A 26,329-nucleotide genomic window follows, 5' to 3' on the forward strand; every position below is an offset into this window, starting at 1 on the left:
TAATCCTTCGGAATGAGAAGGCATGTTGCTCAATCTGGATGGCAGCCAGGCTCTGAAGTCCTAACATGAATGTTCAAAATGCATTTGCTCGTCTAATAGGTTGTTTTTTAATTATAGTGACGCAAACCTAGTCGGACAAGATACCAAAACCCCGAAAGCCTTGTGGAATGTACGAATACCAGATGTTCTTAAGGGTATTCCCACGCCCAAACATTAATGCAATGTGGAATAGGCCTTCACTTTTCAGGGGCATGTTTTGGATGTCACTTTCAACATAGCTGAATAGGCCACCCACTTTATCTCCTGTCACAAATGGGGACAAACAAAACACTCAGACAAGTTCTAGTGGAATTTTGGACGTTTTATTCTGGAGATTTCAGTAGGAAGGACAGAAGTAAAGTTCAGCCCACTTGCTAATGACTTTGGTCTTTTCCAAAGTTTTCCTACCTAGGAGGGGATTGTAACTCGATGGGTGTAGACCTCGGCAGGACAGTGCAGAAAAAGTGGGGTAACGCATGTTAAGTGAAAAAGGGCTCAAGCTGCAAGACCGGAGGCCGAAGTCCTGGTCTAGTTTGAACCTAATAGGCCCTAGGTGTCCTCGTAGGACAGTGTTTACCTCAGTTGGGATTGAAGGATGCCCTACAGGATGAGTATGAAACTTTAAAGGAGATACATATATGCTAAACAGTCAAGAGGAAGATGAATAAGCAAATGTTCAGTGAAATGGCCTGGTCTAAGGAGTGCAGGTCCAAAGGCCTTTCCCTAGACTAATTTCATCCAAGAATTCAGACATCTAGCCTGGCCAGTGTTCAGCAAGTCACTCAGTGTTTTAATGTCCCAGCCCATTTCCTTCAATTTAGTGCTGCCCTTGTTGTGGCTCGCATCTTTCTCCTGAGTGTACTTTTTCTTTTGGGTCTGACCCTTCAAATGGGTCTTGGTACTGGAAATCAGGGCCTCATAACGGCACCTGGGGCATTCCCTGTATGGGACCTCTCTTGCGGTAGCGGTTTCTTAGTGCTTCACAAATCTTGCGCTGTGGTGTCCCAGTCTCTGGGCCCAGGTCAGCAGGCCTAGCTACTAAGCCTAATCTCTCAACATGGCTCCTCCTAGGCTTTGGCTCCACTGGCTTAGTGAACCTCCCCTTCTCACTCTGTCTATGGTGTCCCTCTTAGCTTGGCCAACACAGATTCAGCTCTCCTAGTTATCCTCCTTGTTGCGTCATTCACAATTTAGCATTCTTTTCTTTGCCAGCACAGGTTCTGGTCTACTGTGTCTCCTCCTCTAACTAAAATGTGCTTGCTTGTGCTCTTTGTAGCTCACTCTCTGTCTCAAGATATATGTCCTGCCACACACCAGCTCAGGAGGCTACTGCCCCTTTCTAAACAAATACAAAAAGACCCCACATGTAGCACAGGACACCTTGTTACATCATAAACAATTTTAACTCGTTTTTTTAGGACACTAAATTTGTAAGATGCAATGTCAGGTTGTACAACTATGAACTGAAAAAATTAAGAAATCATTTGGCGCAGTTCACTGGATACATTTTGTACAAAACATTTTTCTAAAGGATTATGGTAATCTGAAGAAATTATTGTGAAAATAGACAGGAAGAACAACAAATCAAGAGCACAGGGGCATACCAAAATAGGTCATGCAACCTAGCTAGACATGATATGTGTTGATATATTCTGTTTGTAGAAAGAACAACCATAGTCTATCAAACAGATACATGTTGTTTACTAGCTTTCCATAATGCACAATAAAGCAATAATTCAAAATGTGGCAACAGTATGATTTGTTCTGTTTGTCTTGTTATAATTTCTAGGGTCACATTTATTTTGGCTTCTACCTAAGATAACTTTTTGGCTCTTTCATGGATGTCAATTAGGTGCTCCAACACTGATGCACACAGCCAAGCTTCGGTATGAATAGTGTAAAGTGTGTGGCCTCAAGGAGATGCCCATCATATTAATTGGCATGCAGTATCTCCAGGCTGGTGATGGTTTGTAGAATCAGTCAGCTATGTCAGACTGCACTGGTGTTTGCGTGTCTACCAAGCCTGTTGGTTTCTCGCACATTGTAACCTCATGACTTGGGTTCAAGCTTATAGCACGAAGCCGTCCAATCAAATGCTCCTTTCTATACATGAGCCAATAGTGTTTTGACATATTTTGTGCTCTGATTCATGGATCTGTTTTCCTGTTCGCTTCATGGAATCCGATTGGGCCTCGCTTAATGTGTTAACCTCTTCCCTATATCTGTTGCTGGTGTTATTGGTCTCTGGCATATTGTGTATTTCGTTTTAATGAGGATCAGCCTGTGGCACATCCCACGTGGCTCAAGTTACAAATACCATTTCTGCCATTTAGTAATGAAATAAATTGGGTGGTGTGAAAAATGCTAGACCTGGAGCTTCATCCTCCCTGTCTCCGCTTTTTGCTCCCCACAATGCAACCGGGAAACAATCAAAAAGATCTCTCGCTGTTGTGGCATATGTAAATGACTGAGTTTGAATCATACTTTCTCTAAGTTCTCTCATTAGGAAGGTGGTACCAAGGTTCTGTGATTTTTGGAACAGCCTTTTTTCCCACTCCAAAAATCCTGCATTGTGCTTACCACCCTGCATTTCTCGTATATTGTGCTAACCGACCTGAATTTCTTTCACCCACCTGCAACCCTGACTCCAACAGGAAGTACTGTGGAAGCTCTGGGGATCCACCTTATACCATCTCCACTGGTCACATCCTATATCGTTTGGGCTTTCCCTGACGGCCTGATTTTACCCGCCCTCCTCTTTGGCCAACAAACAGGTGACCATGTTACATTGCCTAGACGCCAGCTCCAGGGCACAATTTGGTTAAACTGTCCTCCAAAACATTTTTTGCTAGTTAAGTGTTTAATTCAAACCTCCAGTTTGGATGACTGAACTTTAAAATAGCGAAGTATTGAGGAAATAGGATTGTATTTAGCAGTTATGTTCAAGATGCTCACAAAAGGGACTATTGTACTCCCAGTCCATAATCTCCTTTTATCCACACAATCATTTTGCTCACCACTCTAGAAACGTAGCTATCTGCATGCACATTCTGAGAGAGGTGCATATAGGGCCACAGATGAGCCAGGCTTCGCTTTTTTGGAACAAAATGAGTGTGTACAAAATGCTGTGACCATGATCATGCATGAACAGATAAACCCAAGTACATTATGGTGAGAAACTTGTAGTATTTGATGATTAGAGAGTTTTGTACTCAATTATTTTTATCAAAACATATACTACATGCTGTGAATGTACATATGATCTTCCTGCAAGATTAACAGGCCCATGATTTAATTTGCTTTGGGATAGGATAGTTCTGTTATGTATTGACCTTGCTAACTGTCATAAGTCATTTTTTGCACATGATGTATGGCAATTTTGTAAGACATGACCCCTGGAATGTGGACATGGATGCTTTTGAGTCGGGGACCTTTTACACAGACTGAGCAGTACAAATATTCAATTTCCATACATACCGTGCTGCCAATGAGTTTGAATACACAGGCTAAGCAGCCAGTCTCTCATGTTTCGGCTAAGGCATTGAAAATGGGCAGACCTTTGGTTGAAACATGCATCAGCATACAACATGCATTCTCACGGAGTGCCCCCGAGAATTGAATCAATTGTTTCCATAATTGATTGATCCATACATTTGAAGAGGCGTTTGTATATATGCCGTCGCGGTATCATAGTCCAATATTCAATGGTCTACATACTTAAATGCTTCCGAGTTTGAGTAAGCTTTTACCCTACACCCTGGGACTTCTATGATAGAACAGAGCATCATTGTACTCATATGGCTGACAAGACCTTCTTGGTACTGAGTAATTGTCTTAGCTGAAAATAATTCTCTGCAAACTGCTGATTTAACTTCAGAGTGATGTGCATATTTTTTGTTTCAGGATCTTAAATACAACCTTCTTCGAGAGTTGGGAGCTTATTGGTCCGTATCCTTCATGGTGGCTTTTCAACGGTCTTCTATTAGTTTTACAAGCCCTTCATATCCTTTGGTCTTACCTCATTATTCGTGTTGCCTACAAAGCACTGGTTAGGGGAAAGGTAGGTTTGACAGCATTCCTTTGATTAAACTTCCGATGATGATTTCACGTTTTTCCACATAGTGTCACAAAACTTTTTTTTTTTAAAATATAAACTTTTGTCTTTCTAGTATTTAGGCCATTTTGTCAGTTTGTTCATTCCAGTGTTAGGCATGAAGCCTGGCCACTTGATTATCTTCCAATGATGATTTCACTGTATAGTGTCACTAAACTATTCACTGTCTACGTTTTTTTCTTTTTTTTTTTAAATATAAACTGTTGTCTTTCTAGGATGTAGGCCATTTTTTCAATTTGATTCTTCCAGTAAGCCCCACAACCCCATTGTTATTGGGAATTAAGCTCTGCTGCAGCCTTTATAGCATCAATGGCAGTTAATGGTTTTGATTCACTTACAAAATGGTTACCGAGGAAAAGCAGGTATTTTTCAACAAGTTAATATTTGTCTTGCTGGATGGTTTCACCATAAATGTTTTTGCTCTACTTATTTATTCATTTATCAGGGTCCCTTTGTCCAAACCATTGGCCAGACTTTCAGGAGAGTCTGATTGTCCTGCCCAGTGATTACTTGACCCAATTAGTTGATTGCTGAATAAACCATTCAGCAGGCCAAATCGGCGGTGTCCCTTTCCTATGTATGTGTTGTAGTAGCGCCCGTGCATTGTTCAAAAGGAGATAAGTTGTAGAATATTTTATTTTAAAGCATTGTCCATGCGCTCTGTTGAGTGGTTCAATCCATAGTGCCCACTGGCCCTGACCATTGGTTTATTCAGCTGTATCTATTTGTTACATACAGTGACTCATTCAGCACTGTCGGTTTGGCCTACTCACCAGCTGCCACCAGTGTTGGATTTATTTGCTCTATGGTTTATTGTACAGTCTCTCAGTTCGGGAACTATATACATTATTGCTTCTATGTCCTGATCATTGATGTATTCAAATATTTCCCTTAGATCTGTGCAGTGTTTAATCTTAAATCATGTTGTAGACCTCCAGCAGTGGCTGTCATAGTTGCAGGCACAGCGTTTTCAGGATTTTCATCGTACACAACCACAACAAAATTGTAAAAATGAAGAATACAAAGTAGAGGCAAACTTTACTCCAAATAAAGTGAAAATAAGACTGCAAAGATAAACCAACTTCAATTTTAAATAAACAAGGTGATCAAAACAAACATAGAAAACTCTCAGGAGCAATGTGGATAAGCGCACCAGGGGAATGGGTGATGGAAGGCTAAGTGTTATGATGGGTGTTTGTTGAATATATACCTTCATGGATGGAAATGATTAAGGGCAAGTTAAGGCGTGCTTAGTTCAGTTGGGAGAGTTTGGAACAGGGGTTGTAGGAAGGGTTATGATATTCCCTGCTCCAGATGTTTAATGCATTAAGAGAAACAAAACATTGTTAACAAATTGTATGCAGGTAATATTTCTCATTTTTGGAAAAAAATACAAAAGCCATTATACTTTCTTAATTTCGCCTTTCTTATTTTTACTGATTTAAAACTACTAAAAGTTTGTTACTCCCCTGATATTATATACAATAATTTTAATTGTTTAGTTCTTCATTAAATGAAGACCTCAGGTTTAGTGATAGTTTTTTTCCGAATCCACACTGTAAATGTGCAGCTGTCTGCCCTTTCAGTTTTGCATTTTGGTGGCACTTGCCTCAGTAGAAGTGTGGATCTTCAGTTTAATTTCAATCTACATTTTGTGGCCTATGTTAGGTGGGTCTGTTTTTTTTTTAATAAGCTCTGTTCATAATGGTTAAGCATTGTGTGGCTCGCGGATGGCCGCTTCAAAGAGGTACTAGACAGGGATGTCCGTGGTCTCCAATGCTCTATATATTGGCTCTCGAACCCTTAGCAATATACTTGAGGCAACAATATGACATCATAGGCATCGAGATAGGAAGGGAACGACATCTGATCTCCTTATATGCGGATGATATACTGTTGTACTTACGGCATCCGGAAGAAAATCTTCAGTACATTCTAGAAGTAATGGAGAGAGATGCAGGGTTGTCTGGCATAGCGGTGAACCCCCAGAAGTCCAGAATGTTTCCACTGGAAGGATATAGAGGGATCCCGAAGGAACAGTTACCGGTGTTACAAGTACCATGGGCGATTAACACATTCCGTTACTTAGGAATAGATGTATACCACACAACGGAAGAGGAACATAGGCACAATACAGAGGTGGCTGTTAAAAGAATTGAAAGATGCATGAGATTCTGGGAGAAATTGCCCCTGGCAATGATGGGGCGAGGAGCGATGCTGAAAATGGTGGTCCTACCCAGGCTCCTGCACTTTTTTGGGAATATACCACATTGGATACCTAAGAAGTTTTTTGTTAAACTGAACAGCATGTGCAGCGATTTCCTGTGGCACAGCCCCCGAAACAGAGTGGCACTATGGAAACTGAAGAACTTTTATGAGAAAGGGGGAATAAAATTGCCTAATTATGAGGTTTTTATTATGTAGCCAGCCAACTGCAATATGTCGCCAAATGGCTCTCGGACGAGGTGACAACCGAATCCAGACTGTTTGGACGAGATTGCGTCCCATTCTATTTGAAAGAGATGATGTGGTTGCCAAAGACAGAAATGGAAGGGCGCTCCGAGATGATGGTGCTTGGGTGGAAGATGTGCCGTAGGGCATGCCAGATGATGGGGAGCCCATCCCCATGTTCCCCCCAGATACCATTAGTTGCACTAAACGGGGGAGATAGGCAGCTAAGGATGATCATCAGAAATCACTGGGAACCGGTTGGGGTGGCAACGATGGGCGACATCTGGAGAGAGGGCTCCATCTTAGATTTTGAAGTACTGGGAGAGGAAACGGGGCTGCATACAGGCCAATATATTACATATCATAGACTGGTGCGGAAAAGTAAGAAAACCTGGCTTGAAAGTGTGCTGGAAGAAGAACCAGATGCCACCATAGATGCAATATACGATGTAACAGAGGGGAGGACATGAGATATCCAGAATTTATGAGATGATCATGTCTAAGGTTGGGAAAGAGGTAACACAATTGAGACCGGACTGGGAAGCGGAAGTAGGAGCCCCGATGGAAGATAGGATGTGGGAGCGAGCTCAAGGGTACCATAAGAAGGTGTCGAGAAATGCCAGATTAAAACAAATACAACTGTATATAACACACAGTGCTTATATGAGACCCCCGAGGATATCTAGATTTGCAAATGCAGAACGGCAAGCATGCTCTAAATGCGATGAGGAAGAAGCTGATATGGTGCACATGTTCTGGTCATGCCCGGTTATTGAGTGCTTCTGGAGCGAAGTGGCACAAAAACTAGCGGAGAAGGGGGTTAGGGTTGGTGGATACGGTATGGGCTTGTTTGTTGGGGGGGTTCCCTAGATCGCAGAAACTCAAGCATGTGAACAAGCTAAAAGACCTAGTATACGTGCTTGCAAAGAGGAGAATTGCTATGGGGTGGAAGACATGCCACAAACCTAGAGTGGAGGTGTGGTGGAAAGACTTGCAGAAATGGGCGGAGGCAGAAACTACGGTATGGCAAGAAGCGAACATCGCAGGCGAGAAGGGGAAGACAGAGTCTTTGATGGCTTGGAAACTATTAATAGCGGAATTGTTTGAGTCAATACAAGACCCGGCAGAACCCATGGAAGGGGAGACCCTACCTCGAGATGCAGGAGTGGAAGGCGGGAAGTAATAGGCTCGGAACGGGGGGTGGGATAAGGGAAGCAGTGTTTAGAATTATATAAAGTATAATTGGATTGTTGACAAATGCACTGCAGGTTTGGTTTGTATTGTTTGTTTGGAAAACCAATAAAAACTTAAAAAAAAAAAAAGAAAGCATTGTGTGGCTCGCCAGATGCTTTGGGCTACAACTGCCATGGTCCGTAGCAAGCACAGTTGCTGGTGGAGTCCAAAATATCTGGAGGGACATATGAGCAACCAACCTTATCCCTTTTAATTGAATTATTTCTCGACCTTTAGGACAAGAACCAGGCCTTGTATTAAACGCTATCCTTGTCACAAACTTCATGTAGCTTAGACACTATTTTGTCAGGAAAGCTCAAAAGTGTGTAATGCTATCTTGGAAGACTAAAGTCCCTTATCTGTGAGGTTTTGTATCCCGTGCATAAACCAGGGTTGTTGATAACTGGTTTTGATATCAATTTAATTGCCCTAATACGATGTAAATATGTAGTTTAAAAGGATACATTTTTGTCAAGTATTAATTTTCTTCCACCCAGCTAGCTGATCGCCATATGCAGAGCTCGAAAGAGATATATTGCAAAGGTTATAACTTCTTTGTCCCATGACCGATGGTCGTTTGGTCTTCGACGGCTGCTCTGGACCCCTATGCCAAAGACGTCTACGACCTTCGGCGACTGGTGCTTCGGTTGATGCTGTCGACTGCATGGCCTCAGCCCTGCGGCCAGGCCTATATAGCACGGAGAGTGAGGCCCCAGGGTTTGATTCTATGAGAATTTATTTCCTTTTCCCCTCTTTTCCCTTCTTGTCTGGCTGCCGCCCTTTACCTTTACTATGGAGAGGACTCCTTTTAAGTTCTGTCTGCCTTGTAACGGAAAGTACCCATGGAAAGACACTCACGGAAAGTGTAACAAGCGTTTGCCTAGTGATTACGACGAGCGATCTTGCAAGTCTTGCCAACTTTTCTGCCCGAAGACGCTAATAGATCGGCGGATGAAACGGTGGGCGGCCTACGCCATGCAGGCCGATAGTGGTCCCCCCATTGGAGCAGTTGCATCGAGTGACGAGGATTCAAGCAGCAGCCATGGCTCCAATGTGGAGGCCATAGACCTTTCTGTGGTACCATCCGGTTCAGTCGCCCAGCCGCAACAGGCAGGCCACCGGTACTGCTATGGGTAGACTACATCCCGGCGACAGGGGCACACCCGCACCACAGAATGATAAACGCACAACCCCACGGTCTCCCTCGACGGATACGTCGAGGAAGGAACAGACGCCAACGGGCCCGCCGAAACTTTAGACTGCGCCTACCGACCCTCGCGACCGGCCGCCCTCCCACATCCGTTGTCTCGGCATGCGTCTGGGCACTCCACTCATAAGGGCATCTCTGAAGAGCGTTGACGTGCCGTCTAAGAGTGCATCAGCCCCAAAGGTTTCGGTGGTGCCGGAAACCTTGATGATTTTTGAAACAAGAGGGATGGCGTCCTGCCACTTACTTTAAGTCTTTTTACATATATATTTTAGTAAAGGCTATGTTATTCAGCATGCATAATATGGCAAAAGTCAGAGGGTAGTGAGGGTAGTGTTTTCTTCCAGTCGGTGTTGGCAGGGAACTGGGAGTGATGTGTAGCGGACCTCTTCAAACTGTAGGAGGAGGTTCCTGCAGATAGGTAGCTGGTGTGCTGGATGCACTAAGGTATGGGGAATATTATAAAAAACATATATGTATAGGCAAATGAGTATAACCAGAAATGGTAAAAATCACTAATGTATAGTGGTGTGCTGGACTAGAAAAAATGGCATAAAAGTACCTGTGGGCACAGTCTTGCAGCCACTTGAAGATTCTTGGCTGTGCACAGTTGGGAAAATCCCTTTGAAGGATGCTTGTAGATGGCGATCAGGCGGTGGCCCACAAGAGGGACGCCATCCCTCTTGTTTCAAGTATCATTAGCTCTTAAGTCCTCCCACTTGTTTATGAGCTGACCCTCCAGTTAAATGGAAACCTTGACGATGCCTACAGGCGCGTGGAAATCGCTCCTTAAACCGTCGGAGCTACGCAAGAGTCGCAAACATTATTTCGGTGGCGAATAAGCCGAAAAGCACTTCCTCTCATCGAGAGGAGTATTCAGAACGGTCTCAGCACCTCTCTAAAACTTTGTCTGACAAAGCCCCTCCTTCTAAGGACCCCTTTTCTCCTCAAGAGCCTTTCATTCCTCCTGACCCCTCTGGTTCATCCCCATGGACCAGAGTGAGTTTTGAGAGCTGTATGGACAAATTGTCTCCGTTTGTAGACTTCTCTGACAAATATTTCACCCATAAGAGACCTAGGTAGGAGGATTCCTGCCTTAGTTTTCCAAAAGTACAAAAACTCTCCAGCCAAATTCCACAGGAAGAGATTTTTGAGTTCTCCGAATCTGAAGGTCTATGCGGATCCCTATGACCAACAAGACGATCCTTTTGGGCAGGACACAACTGACCCATTCCCAGATTGGGGCCAAAATCAGCCTGAAGAGGAAGCACTTTGGCTTTCCCCCACTCCAACACCTGACCCAGATGCCATTTGTCTTGATCCTCCCTCCTCTCCTCTACAGAAGCAAGCTTCCCCCTATTGATGATCAAATGGCCTTTAATGCAGTCTTGAAAAGGGCTGCAGAACATTTCCAAATTGCTATGCTGGAAGCTGTACAGGATACTGACTTTGTGGAGGACATCCTGAAGGAAATAAAACCTGCAGGTCAGGCAATCCCACTGCTAAATTCCATCAAGAAGCACATTGCACCTTCTTTGCTGTTCCCTTCACTTACAAGGGCTGTCAACCCTCAGGTCGAAAAACTGTTTCGCACCTCCCCTTCTGACCCACTGTACATCTGGGGGCATGCGACTCCAGATTCCCTAGTAGTTACTACTACCAGGAAGAGGGCCGGGTGCCATTGTCTACTTCAGAACAGCCCGCCGACAAAGACTGTTGTACGCCCTCCGCAAACACCACTTCAGTGGCATATTCCAAAAGAATTGCTAATAACACTACACTTCTTGCAAGTTATAGTGATGGGCAGTGGAATTTACTTGGAGAGGGTCTCAAGTTAGTCCCGGAACCGGTACGATCACGCCTGATGGCGGTTGTCACAGAAGGGAAACAGGTGACCCATAACATCCTAAAAAACACATTGGATGCAGGTGAGATGGCGGGGCGGACCCTGGCTCGTGGTACTACGCCTGGCTCAAGAATTCAGTGTTTAAGCCGGAAACCCAGGCCCCCCTAATAAACCGGTGGAAGGCACAAATTTGTTTGGGAAAGCTGTGGATGATACCCTAGAGATGGTGATAAAAGAGCACAAGACTCTCAAGTCTCTAAATTAAATCGATGCTCGCCCTGATAAGCAGCGGGGAGGTAACTCTTGCCGCTCTTTTCGGGGGCAATCTTTTTCCCGTTCCCCAAAAAACCAGTATGGAACAGGGGGTACACCATGGTCCTCCGGACAGGGTGCAGCTGGCACCAGTCAATACCAGCAGAGGGGTCTGCGTAGAGGCAAAGGCAGGGATAGGTACTCCACCCCAAGAGGCTCTGAAATGACTTGCCAGTTCTGGTTCCCTCCCATGCCTCCCCGGTCGGGGGGCATTTAACCTCTTTTCTTCACGTATGGGAGGGGCGCACTTCAGACCAATGGGTGCTCAAGACCATAGCCCACGCTTATTGTATCGAGTTCCAACAGCCACCTTGATTCCGTCCACCAACATCCAGACGCCTATTGCCAGCACACCTGCAGATTATGCTGGAAGAGGTGCAGATCCTCCAAGAAAAGGGCGCCATAGAAGTTGTCCCCATTTATCAGGTAAACAAGGCTATTTATTCAATGTACTTGATTGTACCCAAAAAGGATCTCACCAGGCACCCTGTGTTAGACTTCCGCCCAGCGAACAAGTTTGGCGAGCCACGAAAGTATCAGAATGACAACATTGAAGGAGGTAATCCCACTGTTTATAAATAAAATAAACAAACTGTTAACACAGGGGGATTACATGGCAACATTGGAGATGAAAGATGCATACTTTAATATTTCAATATTGCCAGCGCACAGAAAGTACCCAAGGTTCATGATGGAGAACAATCACTACCAGTTCAAGGTCCTCCCCTTCGGCATTGCCGCAGCCCGAAGGGTGTTTACGAAGGTACTGGTGGTACTAGCGGCTCATCTGCGCAGGCAGTCCATTCCAGTTTATCCTTACCTCGATGGCTGGCTAATAACAGGGGATTCGTACGGAACATGCCTATCAAATACCCAAAAGCTGGTAGATCTTCTCTTCAGTCTGGGGTTCTCTATCAATGAGAAAAGTCCAGCCTAGACCCCAGTCAAGTCGAGCAATTTCTGGGGGCTCTAATTCGGACCAAAGACAGGCTCGTCTTTCCCTCCAACCAGAGGGTTCAAAACATGATGTTCCAGATCCCTTATTGTGTAGCCAATCTCGAGTGACTGTACGCAAAGCCATGTGACTGTTAGGATGATGGCATCTGCACCTTTTGGGCATGCGCCCCATGCAAGAGTGGCTCTCGAGCCAATGGTGTCAGGCCAGCGGACAATGGGACGATCTAGTGGTTGTCTCGGCAGCCCTTGTTATCTCTCTGCAGTGGTGGTCAACGGAAAACCTCTTGCAGGGGAAGACCTTCACCACCCCCGCAGTAGAAGCCACTTTCACCACGGAACGCATCTCTGACTGGGTTGGGGGTGTGAGGAGGGCTCACCTCCTTCATCAGACGGCGCACAGCGTTTGGTCCCTAGCGGTAGCATCCAACCACATAACCATGTTGGAATTGCTAGCAGTGTTCAAGGCACTGAAGGCTTTTCAAACGCACCTACGGGGGGGAAGACAGTACTAGTCCTCGCGGACAGCACTAGACCTCACGGACAGCACCGCAGCCATGTATTACCTGAACAAACAAGAAGGCACGCACTCTCCAGGGCTATCCAAACTCTCACAGAACGTCTGGAAATGGGCTCTCAAACACAAGATGTTCCTCCTGTCGCAACATGTTCCAGGGCAACTCAATCTTCTGGCGGATGTGCTCAGCAGAGACATACCGCTGCCTGTAGAGTACGAGTGGCGATTGCACAAAGACATAGTTCTCAACATCTTCGCAGACTGGGGCTTCCCAGATTACGCCTCCAGGTACCCACAGAACCGCTCCAAGGGGAACGGTCTCTGGATGACATGGTCAGGGAAATGTCTATGCTTTTACTCCAACTCCCCTACTCAACAAGATTGTGCACAAGATGCACCAGTAACAAGTCAAGATGATTCTGGTGGCCCCGATGTGGGCCCGCCAACCCGGGTTCTCTCATCTGATGGCAATGTCGGTCTCACCTACGAGGAAGCTGGCATGCCCGTACAACATACTGTCACAGGACAGGGGCGGAAACACTCCACCCGTGCCTGCAAACTCTCAATTTAGCAGCATGGGTCATAGAGTTCGGACACCTCCAACTTCCTCAAAAATGCATGGACATACTTAGAGAAGCTCGAAAGCCTAACACCAGACATTGCTACTCCAGCAAATGGAAACGCTTCGTCTGCTGGTGCAATTGCAAGAGCATCAATCCCTTGGCTGCTCCCCAGCACATATTGTCCTCTACCTGACCCACCTACTAGATTCAGGTCTGGTTTTCAGTTCCCTAAAGGTCCACTAAGCTGCACTTTCAGCTTACATCACATCCCAGAAAAAGGTCTTGCGGTGGAAAATTCCAGTGATCAAGGCTTTTATGGAAGGGTTTTCCAACCCAGCTCCCGCATGGGACCTGAATGTTGTACTCAGTAGACTAATGGGGCCTCCGTTTGAGCCTATGCATAAGGCTAGCCTTAAAGCACTCACTTACAAGACCGTCTTCCTGGTGGCAATCGCATCAATAAGGAGAGTTCTGATGTTTGTTAATCTGCTTAGAATCACATGCTGTGCATAGTCCGACATCCAGTGGTCACTGCGGAATATTGCATTTTGTTTTTCATAGTCGAAAAGGGGACGTCGACAAGGCGTGTCTGTAACACTATCCCTATAGTGACGTGCAGTGTACCCACAACCCCTCGCGCGTCAAGGTCCCTCAGATTGATTTTTTCCGCCCAGTTATTTGTCGCCTTTATGCGGAGCTCCTCGAGAAACATTGCGAAATCATTTCCTCGACCCTTGGTCGTTTTTTATTATTAACTATAACACATAGATCCCTCCCTCAACGTAGCTGCCAAGCTGTTCTCCGCCGAGCAAGATCTTCGACGGAGGGACGAGCGGAGGAGATCCTTCGGCGTTGCCGAACACGTGGCCGGGCCTCGCGGGCCTAACACAGTAGGGAGAGTGGGGTTGTTGGTCATTTCTTTAACACCCTGAGAATGCCTTTCTCTTTCCCCTCCCTCTCTTTCGAGGTCGTAATCACATTTCATGCCCTCAGCTATGGAGAGGACGCCCTTTAGGTTTTGTCCGCGTTGCAAGGGCAAGTTTACCTGGAAGGACAAGCACAAACGGTGTAACCGTTGCTTGCCCCTCGATCACAAAGAGGACGGCTGTGCGGCCTGTAAATTACTTAAACCCAAAACTTTAAAGGACCGCAGGGTCAAAAGGTGGGCAGCCTATGCGATGTCTAGGTCTGACTCCTCGCCAGCTTCCGAATGTGACGAGGACAGTGATTACACGGCCTCCGCAACAGAGGTTGTAGACCTCTCGAAGGAGCGCTCCCGTTCCTCGTCGTCCGTCCCCGGCCCCGACAAGCCCGGCTCACGCCCCGCTTATGGGGATGAACACCCCGGCGACAAGGACGAACACAGGAAAACACATAAGCACATACCCCACGGCATGCATTCGTTGAAGACGAAGGCAGCCATAGCGTCAACGGAGGCGTCGGGCCCACCGGCGTCTTCCGCCGACCGTAAGGGTCGCAAGCCCTCACCGCCACCGCTTCTGCGACCGGCGACTGGGCTTTCTCTAAATAAGGGCGCTAACCCCAAATCCTCAGGCGACGCGCCTCGCAAGAGTGCGTACGTTGCCAGTATCGACTCGGCACCGCCTAGCGTGGCGGCGAGCGATCCCTCGACAGAGAAGCTGATCGCCGATAGCCTAGCGCGTATAGCTTCTAAAGACGGCCAGAGACGGACGACGGGTGACACGTCGAAAACCGCTCACAAGGCCAAAGAAACGCCGAGGACGCTGGAGGGTAGGCTGGGACAGCTCCCACCGTCGACAGAAGACCCTAGCCAGCGAGAGGGTTTCTCAGAAAGCGAAGGGACTCTATCTTCGACGCTATGGGACAGAACTAAGCAACTACAGGGAGAGGGAACTCCCTTTTCACTCCCAGACCGCTCTGGCCTACCTTACTGGACTGCAGAGAGGTTCCAGTCATGTATGGACAAGCTAGACAGGTTCATGGCCATCCCAGAAAATGGACACCCAAGAGGCCAAGGGCGGTACTCCAGGAGGGGCCTTGGGCTAAATACCCGAAGCTCTTTAACCCCCTACAGGAAGACATGAACTCTTACGACCTCACTGAAGAGGACTCTCACTTCCAGGAAGAGGATGAGTTTGTGAATAATGAAGACGAACAAGAGGGAGAAGGTTTTCATGATGACACCAACATAGGTGAGGAGGTTCTACGAGGAGGACCCAGGTGAAGGTGGCTTACAGCCCTGGCAGTCGCCATCAGAGTCTACAGACCCCGACATTATAGACATTTCTTCTCCTCGGACCACACCGGTCAGGAACCCATCTCCAGTAGACGATCAGCCCACCTTCAATGCGCTACTGAGGAAGGCAGCAGCGCATTTTGAAGTTGAAACTGGGGAGGTCACCCCAGATACTGATTTTGTTGAAAGGATTATTAAAGAAGAACCTCCCACTAGTCAAACTATTCCTATCCTCGCCTTGGTTAAGAGACGACTCACCCCATCGCTGTCCACCCCCGCGCTGGTAAGAGGGGTCAATCCAAGAATCGAGAAATTGTTCTCACCCTCTCAGTCAGACCCATTATATATCAGGGGGTCACTCAGTCCTGGACTCCTTAGTGGTGACTAACACAAAGAAGAGGGCTGGGGTTCCACTGTCAACCAGCGAGGCACCCCCAGATAAAGAAGGGAAAACGTTTTATGCCTTGGGCAAAAGAATTTCCGCCTCAGCAGCGTTTTCAATTAGGATTGCCAATAATAATACATTGTTGGCAAGCTATGCTGATGCTCAATGGGGGAAAGCTTAAGCAGGACATCGAAGAAGCACCTGAACCTCTAACAACTCGCTTATTGGCTACAGTTACAGAAGGCGCTCTGGTCAACCAGAGCATCATTAAGAACACTCTTGATGCGGCAGAAACTGCTGGCCGTTCTTTGGTGCAGGGAATTCTGCTGAAGCGTCACGTCTGGCTTTGCAATTCCGGTTTCAAGGCAGAAACGCAGGCGTCACTCATTAATAAGCCAATAGAAGAGTCAAATCTCTTTGGAAGGGCAGTGGACGATGCACTGGAAAATGCGAAGAAAGAATTCGAAACCATAAAGACCTTAGACCAAATCTCAAAGCCTCCAAACAGGCGGGGAATTGGGAACAAGCGCTTTTTTCGTGGCCAACGCCAACAGCAGCAACAGCATTACACTGTGGGCAACTGGCCCTCTAATCAGGGTACCAGTAACTAGTATAACTAAAGAGGACAACGCCGTGGCAAGGGCAGAGGCAGGGGCTCCAGCCCCAGAGGCATCCCGGCAAGTAACACCAAATGACCCGAAGGTTCGGGTCCCCTCCCATGCGTCTCCGGTTGGGGGCCGGATAACATCGTTCCTTTCAGCATGGGAGGGAATAACATCAGACCGGTGGGTATTGTCAACCGTAGCCCACGGGTACTGTATAGAGTTCAATCGGTCCCCCACCTACAGACCTCCAAGGGGACGACGCCTGTCACCAGAACACCTCGTCATCCTCCTGCAAGAAGTAGAACAGCTGCTACAGAAAGGAGCAATAGAGGTCGTGCCCCTATCTCAGGTAATGGAAGGTATTTATTCAGTGTACTTACTTGTACCCAAAAAGGACCTAACCATGCGCCCTGTACTAGATCTGCGCCCAGCGAACAAATTTGTAAAACCACAAAAATTTCGTATAGTAACATTACAGGAAGTAATTCCCCTGCTATCTCAGGGGGACTACATGACAACACTAGACATGAGAGATGCATACTTTCATATTTTGATGTTGCCAGCGCACAGAAAATGCCTCAGGTTCATGATAGAGGGCAAACACTACCAGTTTAGAGTGCTACCCTTCGGCATAGCGTCTGCACCGAGGGTATTCACGAAGGTACTGGAAGTGGCAGCGGCCCACCTGCGCAGGTTGTTCATACTGGTATACCCTTACCTCGACGATTGGCTCATAACAGGGGAGTCCTACGAGACATGCTTCTCAAACATCCAGAAGACAGTAGACCTTTTGTTCCAACTGGGCTTCTCCATCAACGAGAAGAAGTCCAGCTTAGATCCCAGCCAAATCAAACAATTCCTAGGGGCTCTAATTCGAACAAAAGACAGCCTCGTCTTCCCCTCCAACGAGAGGTTCCAAAATATGCTGTTTCAGATCCCTCAATATGTGGCCGGTCGAGAGGTGACGGTACGCAAAGCAATACGCTTGCTAGGAATGATGGCGTCATGTATTTATTTGGTACCTCACGCGTGCCTGCGCATGCGCCCAATGCAAGAGTGGCTCAACAGCCAGTGGTGTCAGGCCAGCGGACAATGGGACGATCTAGTGGTGGTCTTGCAGGCCTTGGTTGTCTCGCTACGGTGGTGGTCGAAGGAAAACCTAGTAATAGGGAAACCATTCGCCACCCCCGCAGTGGAAGCCACTCTAACCACAGACGCATCCCTCACAGGATGGGGGGCTCACCTATCCCATCAGACTGCTCGCGGAGTCTGGACTCCGAGCGTAGCTTCCAAGCACATAAACTTATTGGAGCTACTTGCAGTGTTCAAGGCACTAAAAGCCTTCCAGACACACCTACAAGGGAAGACAGTGATGGTCCTCACGGACAGCACCACAGCCATGTACTACCTCAACAAGCAAGGGGGCACTCACTCTCCAGGACTGTCCAAGCTGTCCCAGAACATCTGGAAGTGGGCTCTCAGACACAACATGTTCCTATTGTCACAACATGTACCAGGGGAACTCAATCTGCTAGCAGACGAACTCAGCAGAGACTTCCCTCTGCCCTCAGAGTACAAATGGCGGTTACACGAAGACATCGTCTTCGACGTCTTCAACCAATGGGGCTTCCCAGAAATAGACCTGTTCGCAACTCTGGAGAACTCACAATGCCTAGATTACGCCTCCAAATACCCACAGAACCGCTCCAAGGGAAACAGTCTCTGGATACCATGGTCAGGGAAATTTGTTTACGCTCCCCCCCCCCCGACTCCTCTGCTGAACAAGATAGTGCACAAGATGCACCAGGAACCAGTCACCATGATACTGATAGCCCCGATGTGGGCCCGCCAACCATGGTTTGCGCACCTGATGGAGATGTCCCTGTCCCCACTAGTGAAACTGCCCTGCCCATACAACTTGCTGTCACAGGACAAGGGCAATACACTACACCCATGCCCACAGAACATGAACTTAGCAGCCTGGCTCCTGAGGTCATAGAATTTGGCCATTTACAACTCCCTCAGAGATGCATGGACATTCTCAAAGAAGCTAGAAAACCCAACACTCGCCACTGCTATTCTAGCAAGTGGAAGAGATTTGTCATCTGGTGTAGAGGTAAGAGCATCAACCCAGTCCACTGCTCTCCCACACAAATTGTCCTTTACCTGACCCATTTACTGGACTCAGGTCTAGTGTTCAATTCTATTAAAGTCCATCTAGCGGCACTTTCTGCATACACCACCTCTCAACTTAAGGTGTCATGGTGGAAAGTCCCAGTTATCAAAGCCTTCATGGAGGGGGTAAAGAGAATACACCCTCCGATAGCAAACCCAGCTCCCGGCTGGGACCTTAATGTGGTACTTACCAGGCTCATGGGCTCACCCTTTGAACCCATGCAGAAGGCAACTCTTCAGGACCTCACCCTTAAGACTGCTTTCCTAATAGCTATCACCTCCATTAGGAGAGTAAGTGAACTACAGGCTCTTTCTATTCTAGACCCCTTCGTAACAGTTCACAAAGATAAGGTGGTTCTACGCACACACCCAAGGTTTGCACCAAAATTCATATTGAAATTCCATGTCAACCAGTCAATAGAACTACCAACGTTCTTTCAAAACCCTTCCAATTTGGGAGAAAAGAGCCTGCATACACTAGATGTGCGCAGACCTGTCATGTTTTATATGGAAAGAACTAGGCCACTGAGAAAGACTAATCAGTTCTTTGTCTCGGTGGCAGCAGGAAGAGAAGGGGATGCAGTCTCAAGGTCCACTATATCTAGATGGATTGTTCAATGCATCACTCTCTGTTACACTCTTGCTAAGAGAGAACTACCCTTCAAGCCAAGCGCACACTCTACTCGAGGCACTGGGGCATCCATAGCATTCATTGAAAACGTTCCCCTTGAGTCCATTTGCAAAGCGGCAACCTGGAGTTCTGTACACACCTTTACAAAACACTACTGTCTAGATGCTCACTCTAGATCTGATTCCCAGGTGGGACAAGCAGTATTAAGACATATTTTCTCTACTGTTCCTTCTCACAACCCACCTCCAACTCCGGGTACTGCTCGCTAGTCTATGCACAGCATGTGATTCTAAGCAGATTAACAAACATCAGAAGACAATGCATTACTTACTGTAAAAGCATTTCTGATGGTTGTATCTGCTTAGATACACATGCGCCCACCCTTCCTCCCCGCTCGGATGGAAGGAACATAGGCATCTTTCTACATCTCTCTCTCTCTCTCTCTTTTCTGTACTCACTCACGTATAGAAGGCTCCCTCAGAGCAGAAAAAATACAAACAGAGGGACCTTGACGCGTGAGGGGTTGTGGGTACACTGCACGTCACTATAGGGATAGTGTTACAGACACGCCTTGTCAACGTCCCCTTTTCGACTTCGAAAAACAAAATGCAATACTCTGCAGTGACCACTGGATGTCGGACTATGCACAGCATGTGAATCTAAGCAGATACAACCATCAGAAATGCTTTTACGGTAAGTAATGCATTGTCTTAGTGAACTGCATGCCCTTTCAGTTCAAGACCCCTTTGTTACGATTCACAAGGATAAGGTGGTTCTGCGCACTCGCCCACGGTTTGCGCCTAAATTCATTTTGAAGTTCCATGTGAACCAATCAATAGAACTACCCACCTTTTTCCAGAACCCCACTAACGTGTCAAAAAGAAGCCTCCACACACTTGATGTGAGGAGAGAGGTGATACTTTATCTGGAAAAGGCTAAACCACTAAGAAAAACGAACCAGTTTTCATTTCAGTGGTAGCTGGTAGAGAAGGGGACCTTGTCTCTAAATCAGCCATCTCAAAGTGGATTGTAAACTGCATCACACTGTGCTACACTCTTGCCAAGAGAGATCTGCTCTTCAAGCCTAGAGCAACCTGGAGTTCTGTACACACCTTTACACAACACTACTGCATAGATGTCCCCTCTAGGTCTGACAAGTGGTGCTAAGACATCTCTTTTCTACTGTTCCTTCACACATCCCACCACCATCTCTGGGTACTGCTCGCTAGTCTATGCATAGCATGTGATTCTAAGCAGATTAACAAACATCAGAAGACAATGCATTACTTACTGTAAAAGCATTTCTGATGGTTGTATCTGCTTAGATTCACATGCGCCCACCCTTCCTCCCCGCTCGGATGGAAGGAACATAGGCATCTTTCTACATCTCTCTCTCTCTTTTCTGTACTCACTCACGTATAGAAGGCTCCCTCAGAGCAGAAAAAATACAAACAGAGGGACCTCGACGCGTGAGGGGTTGTGGGTACACTGCACGTCACTATAGGGATAGTGTTACAGACACGCCTTGTCAACGTCCCCTTTTCGACTACGAAAAACAAAATGCAATACTCTGCAGTGACCACTGGATGTCGGACTATGCACAGCATGTGAATCTAAGCAGATACAACCATCAGAAATGCTTTTACGGTAAGTAATGCATTGTCTTAGTGAACTGCATGCCCTTTCAGTTCAAGACCCCTTTGTTACGATTCACAAGGATAAGGTGGTTCTGCGCACTCGCCCACGGTTTGCGCCTAAATTCATTTTGAAGTTCCATGTGAACCAATCAATAGAACTACCCACCTTTTTCCAGAACCCCACTAACGTGTCAAAAAGAAGCCTCCACACACTTGATGTGAGGAGAGAGGTGATACTTTATCTGGAAAAGGCTAAACCACTAAGAAAAACGAACCAGTTTTCATTTCAGTGGTAGCTGGTAGAGAAGGGGACCTTGTCTCTAAATCAGCCATCTCAAAGTGGATTGTAAACTGCATCACACTGTGCTACACTCTTGCCAAGAGAGATCTGCTCTTCAAGCCTAGAGCAACCTGGAGTTCTGTACACACCTTTACACAACACTACTGCATAGATGTCCCCTCTAGGTCTGACAAGTGGTGCTAAGACATCTCTTTTCTACTGTTCCTTCACACATCCCACCACCATCTCTGGGTACTGCTCACTATTCTATGCACAGCATATGATTCTAAGCAGATTAACAAGCATCAGAAGGCATGCATTACTTACTGTAATAGCATTTCCGATGATGGAATCTGCTTAGATTCACATGCGCCCCCCTTCCTTCCCCTTGTGGAGTAGAAGGAACATGGATATCTTACACCTTTCTCTCTCTGTACTCACTCACGATAGACATAAGGCTCCCTCACGGCAGATTAAACACAATCTGAGGGACCTCGACGTGTGAGGGATTTTGGGTACACTACACGTCACGTTAGGTATAGTGTTAAAAGCACGCCATGTTGACGTCCCCTTTCGATCCTCGAAAGAAAGATGCAATACTCTGCGATTACCACTAAATGTCAGACTATTTGAACAGCATGTGAATATAAGCAGATACAATCATCAGAAATGCTATTACGGTAAGTAATGCATGTCATATACATACACCCACACTTTAAATGTGAAAGGGACTTATTTATGTAACTTTACATTAAAACACCATGTTCATGACAAATCTTTGAAAAATTACAGCAATGATTGTTCTGGGCAGAAGTGTCTATCCAGAGTTGTCACATTTCTTCATCCACTGTTTCCATGTTCCACTCAACACAGGATAAGTTGTGATGAGAAGGATGTAGGGCCTCTACACCAACGTTCTATGTTTTCCCCATCTGCTGGCCTTGAACCACACAAGTCACTCCAACAGAGACATCAAATATCCTTTATGCAGACAAAAAGATGCATACAAAAATTCCCTCATCTTAAGGTTGCTGGTGCAGGCACATTTGGGGCTCCTCACAAACTAAAAAAGAATGAAGGCATCCAAGAATCTCTGCTCGCTACAACTTCAACCTAATTACAATTCGTAGCTTGATATCCTCCACTGGCAGCCATCAAAATAAAGGACACTCGCGCCCTTCCCACACCAATATGATGATAAACCATCAAGAGTTAACGAGCCAAAATTATTTGCAAAAATTAAAAATTGTATCATTCTGAAGTTGTATTCTTTTGAACAGTTGAACATTTTTAGAAAACTGCACATTTCAGATACACATAACAGTAGCAGTTTAAATAAAGACTGTGACAAAATCCAGTTCACAAAATGGGGACTGGTACCCCAAAACAGCTCTACGCGTTTCAGGCACAAAGCCCTTCTTCAGGAGCAAACAGTATTGAATCTGGAAAATATTAATACCAACATAAAAATGCTTTAGTGAGAGGTAAATTACATTTAGCTTACAATCTCAAAAATAAGAGAGTTATCAGTTTGAGTCACCTAGTAATGTGCAGTTGGTCACCAATATTTCAGAAAGCTGCTACCCAACCTTAAAGAACTCTGACCAGGAAAAATCTGGAAATAAATATATATAGGGAGGATGAGAGCACTGGTCGCCTAAATTTGAGTACAAATAAAAAAAAAGTGAAACCTACCTTTCATGAGTTACCAAAAACATGAGTCCTGAAGGAATAATTTCAATCTGTTATGAACATCTCCTAGAGCAATGAAACTATAATCATATTTCTAAAAAAACTCAATAGTTAAAGCTCACTATATAGTGACATACTGCAACAAGTAACTTGATAAAAAGAAAAATACAAAGATGTTCAGAACAATACCTTGATATATTCAACAGAGTATCTACCAATCAGTCAATGGGAACATTTTTCTTAAATCGTATTCTCAGTCCATGTGCCAGGACTGTACCTATCTTCTCTGCACACTGCGACTTATTCTTGAATATTCTTCTAACCTCTGTACTTTGACCATTTATTACTAGTGCGCACCTTGGTGTTTTTGTTTTCTTAGCCATCAAAAAAAGCCTGGGATCTCCTTTAAAGTCCCTCAAATCCCTTTTAAACAAGTGCCATTTCAAGTTCAAAATGAATAGTCTACCGGAAGTTGTGTTCTAACATAGGTACAGGACTGATTTCAATAATAGCCGCCACAAGGAAGATGTACAGATGGGTTGCAATATCAGAGGGCACATAAACCCCAGCATAGATACAGAACTCAGATTAGCAGTCTCACAGGTTGTACACTTGCTGAAGCATGGATACAGGAGGCAGATTTGAAGCAATGAGAAAGGTGCTGCACCCATTATATCCTCAGTAGTGGATATATGCTATAAATTGCCCGGAAGGTGCATGTATCCAAACATATACTGAGATTTGAAGAGGTCCATGGTTTTCAAGTGCTGTTGCCATGATCGAGATGAGAAACAAATGACTTTGCGATGTGCAATATAAGAATTATCATTAAAGTAATATATGAAGCAACATTACAGTCAATTAACCCATGAGTTAGGCTTCTTTGAAGAGATTACCTTGAAAATAAATTAAATCTCTCTAAATGACTGACCATTATGAAATGTTTAGGTACAAGATTTTGACAAATTAGACATTGGGGGTCATTACGAGGTTAGAGGTAAGGGATTACCGGCACCGGTAAGGGTGCCGATGCGGTAATCCCTTACCTACCTCCGTATTCCGAGTTCCCTTTGCGGGTCCTTCCTTACCTCCTGCTTTTAGCAGGAGTTAAGTACGGGACCCGCAAAGGTACCTTGGAGGTAATTACGGTGCCGTAATTACCTCCTTCCCCATTCCCATTGAACCCTATGGGGCAGAAATGGGAATGGGGAAGGGGAAAAGGTGAATGGGGAATTACCGGTCCCTCTAACCCTGGAATGGACCGGTAATTACTCCATTCACCATGCCGGATTTGGGACGGTTTCGGAGGCAACCATGGAGCTAATTACTCCATGGTTAGCTCCAAACCCGGAATGAGGCCCATTGAGATTAAATGTGTTTGCCAAGGTCACGCCCACTAGTGTTCCGTGATTTGAGAGCTGTCTATAATTTTAGCCCTTGACTGTGATTTCCCAGTTCTTGACATAAAGCAAGATTGTTATTTGTGAAGGTTTAAAGACCATGAAGTAATATTATGACATGTTTTGTGGATGTGGCGTTGACTCAAGTGCTCAAATACCCTTCTAAACCAACAGGGGAGAACCGGAGACCCAAAGTGAAAGCCAAGGCAGGTGGAAACACAACGCGGTTGTGTTTCTGCCTAAATCTGCTTTTCCATTTGGGGCTCTCGGGCTCCCACGCGGGGGCCGAGAGCCCCAAATGGGAAAGCAGATTTAGGCAGAAACACTGCGGCATGGAAACACAACCGCGTTGTGTTTCTGCCTGCCTTGGCTTTCACTTTGGGTCTCCGGTGCTCCCCTGCCCTAGCCACAGCAGGCAGAAACACAACGCGGTTGTGTTTGAAAACGCTGCGGTTTTTCTTTCCGATTTTCTCAGGCTCCTCCGAGCAGGAGGAGCCTGAGAAACTTGGAAAGAAAAACCGCAGCGTTTTCAAACACAACATTGTATTTATCTTTGTGGTCGCTTCAAAAGCGACCGCAAACATAAATACAACGTCTTTAAAGCTGCGGTTTTATTTCTAAATTTTCCGGGCTCCTCCAGCCCGGAAAACGTAGAAAAAAAACCGCAGCTAGTGCTTATTTTTTTTTAAAAATAAATAGCACTTACCGAGATTCAGCTGCAGCTTTCCTGCTCTGGTCTCCGATCCCCGTCCTCCGCGTACAGCACCAATCAAGGAAATGCCACCCAGCGGTAGCTTTTGTTTAGTACAGATGGCTGGCTTTTCCATCATTAGTGCCGCAAAAGTCAGCAGAGGCGGGCATCCATTTCACAAAATGGATGCGCCCATGTGCTTGCTTTTGCGAATTTTGAGCTTGAATAGCTCAAAATTTTACATAGGAAGTTTAAAAAAAAAAGTGCTAGTATTTTTTTTTTTAATGTTGCCTATCTATTTTTTAAATAACATTTTTTGCTGGACTATCCCTTTAATACAGTGGACATGGAATGCATTACAGTGTCAATTGACTACATTAAACTTAGTTGCCATAGCCTCATCGGCACAAAATACCTTATGACTTAAGTCTTGTTAAAAAAATAAAAAGGGTCAACAACTTTCTATGTGAAAGCCAGGTGGGGTCTCTCCCAGGAAGGAACATTTCTGTCCATGCATACAAATAAACATACAATGTGCTCTCTAACGCACAGAAAAGTAGTAGAAACTGCAGTCTAGTAGCAGAGCAGAGCGCAGCTGAGAGACATGAGATGGAAGCTGCATGAAATCTCATTCCTTTAGCAGTCAACCAGCACCCTACTGCTCAAGCGATGTGCTAATGGACACCAGCATAATGGTGACCGCGTTGATCCCCACACGCTCCTGTAATGTATGTGCTGCAAATCGTGCATATATGGAGAAGCAGCCATTTCATTTTTGTACTTCACTGCCAACATGAATCCGCACAAAGATTGCAGCCCCACCATGCGTTACCCCCTTCCCAGCGAGGCCTGGGGCAGTTTGCCCCTCTGACACCCTCCTGTGATAGCCCTGAGGTTAACTCATGATTAACTCTGCCCCTTTGACTTTCCGTAACACTCCATTGTAATGTATCCCTTGCTTGCACGTCTGACAGGCAGTAATGGATGGTTCTTTGTATCGCAATCCAGTTTACATTTTTTTTTTTTAAACTTCCTACTCTCATCTACATATTTCTGATAAGAGAACATGTTGCAATAGTAATGGCAGCAGTTGTACGTCCATTTTAAAAGTAATGGTAAGGGTGGTGATCACTGCTGGACTCATTTCATTTTAACTTACTGCATTTTCGTTGAGACAAAGTTCCACTTCTAGCTTGAGAGACTTGAGTATTTTCGATTTTCCTTGCCTGCGTTTACACCGTTGTTCTCTGATTAAGCATAATCAGTGACACAAAATCCTGGGTTTACAGCTCTTAAATCCCCTTATTCCCTTAGGGTTATTGGGGCCCCCTTAAGCCAATTCAGGTGCTGGCCCACAAGATAATTCTGACTTGTGTACC

At 45.8% G+C, this 26,329-nt stretch overlaps 1 protein-coding gene across 3 annotated transcripts in view; it reads left to right on the forward strand.

Moving 5' to 3' along the window:
• CERS5 (ceramide synthase 5) overlaps nucleotides 1-26,329 on the forward strand; it is a 952,246-nt gene that overhangs the window by 806,285 nt on the left and 119,632 nt on the right. For all 3 annotated transcript variants that reach the window (XM_069653465.1, XM_069653464.1, XM_069653463.1), the window contains exon 9: nucleotides 3,943-4,099. In XM_069653465.1, the coding sequence (XP_069509566.1) occupies nucleotides 3,943-4,099 (157 nt within the window). The remainder of the gene's footprint in view (nucleotides 1-3,942; nucleotides 4,100-26,329) is intronic.

Source organism: Ambystoma mexicanum, chromosome 3q (assembly GCF_040938575.1).
Source record: "Ambystoma mexicanum isolate Mex_15411 chromosome 3q, UKY_AmexF1_1, whole genome shotgun sequence".
NCBI lineage: Eukaryota > Metazoa > Chordata > Amphibia > Caudata > Ambystomatidae > Ambystoma > Ambystoma mexicanum.